The sequence below is a fragment of the Petaurus breviceps genome, unplaced genomic scaffold (assembly GCF_028583685.1).
Source record: "Petaurus breviceps papuanus isolate PSGF00001 unplaced genomic scaffold, PetGlider_PUasm1.0 140, whole genome shotgun sequence".
NCBI classification, from domain to species: domain Eukaryota; kingdom Metazoa; phylum Chordata; class Mammalia; order Diprotodontia; family Petauridae; genus Petaurus; species Petaurus breviceps.
In genome coordinates, this window is record NW_027185698.1 from 32648735 (window position 1) to 32655853 (window position 7119).

The 7119-nt window shown below is 37.9% G+C and overlaps 1 protein-coding gene across 3 annotated transcripts in view; it reads left to right on the forward strand.

Moving 5' to 3' along the window:
• Nucleotides 1–7119, forward strand: part of SLC2A9 (solute carrier family 2 member 9) — a 296562-nt gene that overhangs the window by 11853 nt on the left and 277590 nt on the right. Inside the window, exon 1 of one of the 3 annotated variants that reach the window (XM_069069873.1) lies at nt 2909–3157. The exons of 1 other annotated variant lie outside the window; for it this stretch is intronic. Coding sequence is in view for 1 of the 2 variants with exons in the window: in XM_069069863.1 (XP_068925964.1) it covers nt 3299–3439 (141 nt within the window). In the remaining variant the exon portion in view is untranslated. Of the gene's footprint in view, nt 1–2908; nt 3440–7119 lie in introns of those variants that run through there. One more of the 3 variants, XM_069069863.1, reaches the window with a different exon arrangement.

Consider the following 7119-nt stretch of genomic DNA (forward strand, 5'->3'; position numbering starts at 1 on the left):
CTCCACCCCTTTAATTTCTTAAAGGGTTTGTACAAGTCAGCTTTTGGGAGCATAATTTCAAATTGCTTTCCAGTATGACTGGATGCCCTCCAATATTTGATATTTTTCTCTCTTGCATCTTTGTTGATTTTATGGCTCTAAAGTGGAACCTCACAATTATTTTAATTTATGTTTATCTAATTATTAGAGATTTCAAACATTTTTTCACATGATTGTTAGCTTAGACTTTTTCCTTTGAAAACTGACTGTTTATACCTACTGAAGAATGACTCTTAGTTTTATAGATTTAAATCAGTTTCTTATATATCTTGGACATGAAACCTTTATCAGAGAATTTGCTTCAAAGATTTTTCCCCCAGTTATTCTTCTCCTTTTTAATTTTAATTACATTAGATTGTGCAAAAATGTTCAAATTTTATACAATCAAAATTATCCATCTTATCTTGTTTAGTCACAAACTCTTCCCTTACCCATAGATCTAAAAGGTAATTTGTTCCTTGCTTGTCTAAATTTGTTTGTGATATGGCATTTCATATTTGGGTCATGTATCCATTTAGAGTTTATATTGGTATATGGTATAAGGTGTTATTCTAAATTTAAAAATTTTCAGACTATTTTCCTGGCAGTTTTTGTCAAATAGTAAATCCTTCCCCCATGTACTGGGCACTTTGAGTTTATGGAACACCATGATACTGTGTATATTTGCTTCTGAATATTTTGTACCTATTCTGTTCCTCTGTTAGACCCTCTCCCACTCCTCATCTTTCTGTCTCTTTTTCTCTCTCTTTCTTAGATTTTCCCCCTGATATTTTCAGGATATATTCTCCACAAAAGAATTGAAGTCATACATACCTCTCTTAATTGTCTTTTATTTTCTGAGTGACCTTGAACAAGTAATTTCTGCCATATTGCTAAAATGAGTAATTAGACTAGATGACCTTTAAGGTCCTTCTTTATCTCTAAAGCACTGATTTTATGAATGCTTAGTTTGACAGGTATGATTATTTTGACAACTTTTAATTTATACTGCCAGATTATTTTCCAAAAAGATTATACCTGTTTGTAGTCCCAACAGCAATGGATTAATTTCTCTGCAACCCTGCCAGAATTAAATTTCATTGCTTTTAATTCTTTTTGTCCATTTGAAGGGTGGGAAGAGGTATAACAATACTTTCTTTGTGTTTTTTTGACTTGGTGAGGATGAGCACTTTTTTTCAAATGTTTATTAACAACCTGTGTTTCCTTTTTTGGGTAACATTTGCTCATATCCCTTGACCATTGTCTATCTATCCGTTGTGGAATGGGAAATATCTTTCTAAAATTTTAACAGTTCTCTGGGTGTGTACACACACATATATACCCACTATATTCTTCATATATTTTAGATACCAGATATTCACCACATTTGCCATAAATATTAATAATAAATTTTAAAATTTTACTATATAGTTTACGTAAATTAAAATTTTTAAATGTACTTAAATATTTTGATTTCTTTTTACCACTAATAATTCCTTCCATTTGTTGAACGGAGAAAACAATATTATACTTCTTTCATTTGATTCTTCAAGAACTCTATGAGATAAACAAGGTATTTATTACCATCCTCCTTTTGCAACTGAGGAAACCGAGACCCAGATGGGTTAGGTACCTTTTTCAAAGTCATGCAGGTGAGTTTTTAGTTTTGTGTCATTACTGCATTTAGTCAGACATAGTCATAATCTCTATTAAAGTCCTCCTCTTATATTTCATGGTGTCATGGAGGTAACCTTAGGTCCTCAGTGGCATTTGTTGCCAGGTAGAAAGCAAACTCTGGGAGCCCCTACCAAGCTGAAAAGGTTTCAGGCATGGACCAAGTGATGAGGCTTATGGCTGTCTTGTAGGGCCTGGCTCAGTTAAAAGTGCACAGTTTTATCGCTAGGTTGTTCACCAGCTCATAAAACTTTTGACCTGAGCAACTCATTAAAACATTAATAGGATGTGAAGGGGTTGCCATTTCTGTTGCTTTATGTGCCAAACAGAGGTGAAGGGGCAGCTCATTTAAAGTTTTGTATCATGTAATGATAGAATTTCTATTCTGTGATAGAACTTCTATTTTTCTAACTAATCAAAACGTCTTTAGCCTGAGGCCCATTACTCTGGGACCATAATCTCTGGTTACCGAGGTGAAAGTGTGGTAATAAATGCTAAGGTATCCACATCTCATAAGACAAAAAAGAAGGGCAAAAAAAAAGTTTTGCTTTTTCTTTTTCTTCAGTGGGAAGGGGTAGAAGGGAGAGAAGGTAAATTTTCATTAATTGAAAAATAATAACATTTAATACAAAAAAGAAAAATGGGATTTCCCTGAGAAGATGGCTTAACTCAGTGGTAAGGTTTTCATGAGGTAGATATTTGGAGGCAGAGAAATATCTAGTAACCCCCTCTTTCATGATGATGATGATGGTGGAGAAAGAGATGAAGAAAAAGGAAAAGGGATAAGAAATACTTGATGTCCAAATGTCCAAAGAAGGATAGCTGCAAACAGCCAAATCATAGACTGAAAGCTAGAAGGGACCTTAGAGGCTGTCCAATCCAAACCCTTCATTTTAGAGATGAGAAAAAAAGAGAGAGTGGTAAAGAAGGGGTAAGTATCTTGTCTGGGTTCACACAGGCAGTTTCATGTGGGAATTGAACTCAGATCTTCTTGACCCCATGTCTAATTCTTATGCAATAGGCATCCATAATAAGCCAAGGAGTAGCTCATTTCTGGGTTGTTTAACAGCATCCTACCTTCCTGGACAGACAGACACAGAATATTCAGACTAATCCTGGAATCTGCCACTGCTTTGGTAAAATACACTTACTTTGTTCAAAAAAACACTGGTGTTGGTTTAGAGTGCTTGGCTACTACTAATTGATGGTATGAGAGAGAGAAGAGAGAAAGAGGGAGAGGCAGTAAAGAAAAAAAGAAAGAACAGGTTTGCTTTCTCATACTTCGATTCCTAATTCCTGATATGACTATTTCCCTCTTGCGGTCTTGCCTTGTTATTACAACTGGTTGCTTATAATAATGCCAGAAGAGAAAAGTTGCCCATATCCTGTTCAGGAGTGAACACATTTCCTGTTCAGATCCTGCCTCCCTTCCTGTGGACTCTGCCTTCTTGCTAAGTGTGAGAAAGTGCGTTGCTTATTTTGCTGTCTTGTCACCTTCTATCCCTTGTCCCAGGCAGCAGTATTTACTGGGATAATTGCTAAACTGGGCAATTAGCCACTAAAATCAGCACCATCCTCCATCTTAAAGCAAACAAATGTGTACAGCATGGATTACTCTGCACAGAGATTAGCTCCTCTTGCACTTGGCATCAGGAGGGAACAAGGCAGTATGTCTCTAGTTCCAGATAGGGAGCAACCTGTATGTGAACACCTGATGAAAAGAATTCCAAGTATGAAAAAAAGAAAGGTAAACACATCTATTTTTGGAGGATTTCTGGAACTGTGGTAGTAGGGATGTAGCTCCTGGAGCCTTGAACCTCAGTTCTTGGCCCCCTTCTGGTGGCCGGGAAGTAAGAGGGAGCTGGGAACTCAATTACCCTTTCCTTCAGTTGGGGTTTCTCTGACGTTTTCTCCAATCCCTCTTTCCCTTCCTCTTCTGCCCCTTCCCAAGGATCAAAACTCTCCCTGCTACTTGTCCTCCTAAGATTCAGGGACAGAAGGGATTTTTCTCTACTCTCCATTAAAAATAAAGCCACATGGAATTGGTTTACAACTTACTTAGCTAAGCTCTTTGAGGGCAGGGGAATTTTTAATTTACAGTTTTATCTTTTTCACCCTTCTTTCTTTCCACCTAGCATAAAACCTGGCACCTACTCAGTGTGCTTAATAAAAATCCATTAACTTGACTTATGGGGGTAGGGTGGGGTATTGCATATATACATAGAAGTATTGCACAAGGCAGAATGTGACAGAAACGATACTTCGAAGCAGCTTGAGGAAGGCAAAATCTTTTTTCTGCTGGATTGGGTCTGTGGGATCAAGGAAGGCTTAATGGAGGAGGTTGTACCTGATCTAGGACTTGAAAGAAGAGAAGAATTTTATCAAATATTGGGTTCTAGGAATGAGGAATAGAAAGCTAGAGGGAGACCATATACTAAAACCAGGTTAGATATTAGTTATTAGTCCAGTTTGGCTGGAATACAAAGTGTATTAAGGAGTAAAATATGAAATAAGGCTGATATTTTATCATAAATATAATAGGGAACCAGTCCTATTTTGATGAGGATACAGAAGTGATCATGCTTGTGAATCAGGAAGAATCTTTTTGCTGATATAGAAGGGATGATCACAGAGGAGTAAGTTGAAGGTAGGAAAAAACAGGAGGTTGTTAAATGGACAAAAGTGATGTAATACCAATAATTCAAATTAATGTAGTCCCTTATGGTCTCAAAGTGTTTTCATATATAGTATCTCATTTGATTTTGACAATAATCCTATGAGGTTGACAGGGGAAATGTATTTTCTTCATATGACAGATGAGGGAATTGAAACTCTGAAGATTGAATGACTGACCAAAGGTCACAGAGCTATGTTGTTATGGAACCCAGGTCTCCTAACTCTCAACCCAGTGTTATTTCTACTGTATCACATATAAGTACTATTTCATAATGGTGCCAGAGTACAAGAGCCCTACATTAAGGAGAATGGTCAGGGAGAGGGTGTGGAGAGAGGACATCCCTTAGACCCATACAAAGTTTTTCCTAGTCAAAATTGTCAAGTCCTTGTTTTCAATCTCTGAGTCTTTCCATTTTGTGCCCTTTAACCCTTGGGGTAACTTCCTTGCTGGGTATTCAGTGTTCTCTTAATCTAATCTCCTTACCTTTCCTTTGTATACCCTCACCAAAATTTGTTCTCAGATTTCTACTTTACTTCAATATACTTCAATAAATTCATGATCTCATTTATGTGAGTACTTGGTTTAGTACTTGGTACAGATCATAACTCATTCAAGCTTTCTTATTCTGTGTGACTCTTGTCTATGTTGTCCCATGAATCCTTCATAGACAATCCTCCCAGTGACCTGCAGGTGGTCTTCTGGTGTCTCACCTTTCTGTGGGTTTAAGAATAATATTTGGATTTTCCTTCTGTTATTCTTCACTCTTGTTACTTGATTGACCCACTTCTTTTTCTAATCACATGTTTCCTGGCTATATCCCTTATTCCATGTCTTTCAGGCAAGTTACCATTGGTAATATGCTACAGCCTAATTATGATTGTTACGTACCTGTCCATTGATTTGAGTCACCTACGGTTTTGATTCTTTGGTGATATGATATTCCATGATTTATAGCCACATAGTTTTGCTGGAAGAATGTTGGAGAGATGCATGATGATCCCTCTCAAGTAGATTTACATTTCATTTATTTATTTATTTATTTTTTTAAGCAATTGGGGTTAAGTAACTTGCTCAAGGTTACACGGCCAGGTGTTTCTTGGTGGGTGCTGAGTGTCTGAGCCCGGGATTCGATCCCCAGGTCATCCTGACCCTGGAGCCAGTGCTCTTACTCGCTGTGCTACCTGCCCGCCCCTTAGATTTACATTTTAATACAGATCAAACCATAGTTGAAAATTAGACCTTGAACTGGGAGTTGATAGACCAGTTAATTCGAACTGTACCACAGACCAGCTATAACCTTATGCAAGCCACTTCCTTTCTTTGAACTTCAATGTTCTCATCCCTAAATGAGGGGGCTGGACATCATGATATTTAAGATCCCTGGTATTGGAGGTGAAAGAGAATGAAGTCAAAGATGATTGACATTTTGAACCAGGTAAATTGCAAGAATACTAATACCCTAAACAGAAATAGGGAGTTTAGGAAGAGTAGGTTTAGGGAGAAAAATGAGTTTAATTTTGAGCATATTAAAAAAGGTGGAACTGTCCAGCAATTGGTGATAGGAAATTAGAGTTGAGGAGAGATATAAGGGTTGCATATGGGCTGCAATCCATAGATTTGGGAGTTGTCTGAGAAAAGATGAATGCATAGGAAATTCTGAGATCACTAACAGTATACAGGGAGAAGAGAAGAGGACACAGGACAGAGGAAAAGAATCAGCAAGCATTTATGAGGTAGCATAGAATCATATGCATTGCATTGTGTCATTCTACTAGGAACAAGAGAGAAGGTACTTTTAGCACTCTAAAGGTATTCAGTCAACCAATCCATCAATGAGCATTTCTTAAGTATGTGTCAGGCAATGTTTGTTAAGTGCTAAGGATTAAAAAGAAAAGAAAAAAGAGCGAAAACAATCTCTGACTTTGTGGTGCTTGCATTCTAATAGACAGGACAACATTTATTTAAATAGGTGCATACAAGATCCACAGAGGATTGGGGAAGTAATATGGGGAAGTAATTTTAAAGGGCAAGACACTAGCAACTGAGGAGAGTGGGGAAAAGTCATTTACAGATATTTGAGCTGATTCTTCCTAGAGGAAGCCAAAGATTTTGGAGGGAGAACATTCCAGGCATGAGGGGGTAGCCATTGCAAAATCATAGAGATAGAGAAGAGCAAGAAGGCCAGCATGGCCTGTAGAGTGTGTAAAGTTTGGAAAGGTGAGAAGAGGCCAAGTTGCTGAGAGTTTTAGATGTCAAACAAAGGAGTTTATATTTGATCCTAGAGATAATAGGGAGCCCCTGAAGATCATTTAGTAGGGATAAGATGGTTAGACCTATAGTTGAGAAAATCTGACAGCTATGTGGAGAATGAACTAGAGAAGAGAGAAACCTGAAGCAGGGAGACCAGTTGGAAGGCTATTATGGTAGTCCAGGCTATTGGAAGCAGTTGGGGGGCTCAGTGGTTAGAGCAGTGGGCTTGGAGTCAGGAAGACATGAGTTCATATCTGGTCTCAGACACAATAACCCTGAGCAAGTTGCTGCAGCACTGCCTGCCTCAGTTTCCCTCATCTGTAAAATGGGAATCCCAATAGCACCTCCCTTGCAGAGCTGTTGTAAGGGTCAAATGAGATAATATTTGTAAAGCACTTAGGACCATTGTGCTAAATGCTCCTGAGGCATGGTAGGACTTAAATAAATGCTTATTTCCTTCCTTCCTTCCTTCCTTCCTTCCTTCCTTCCTTCCTTCCTTC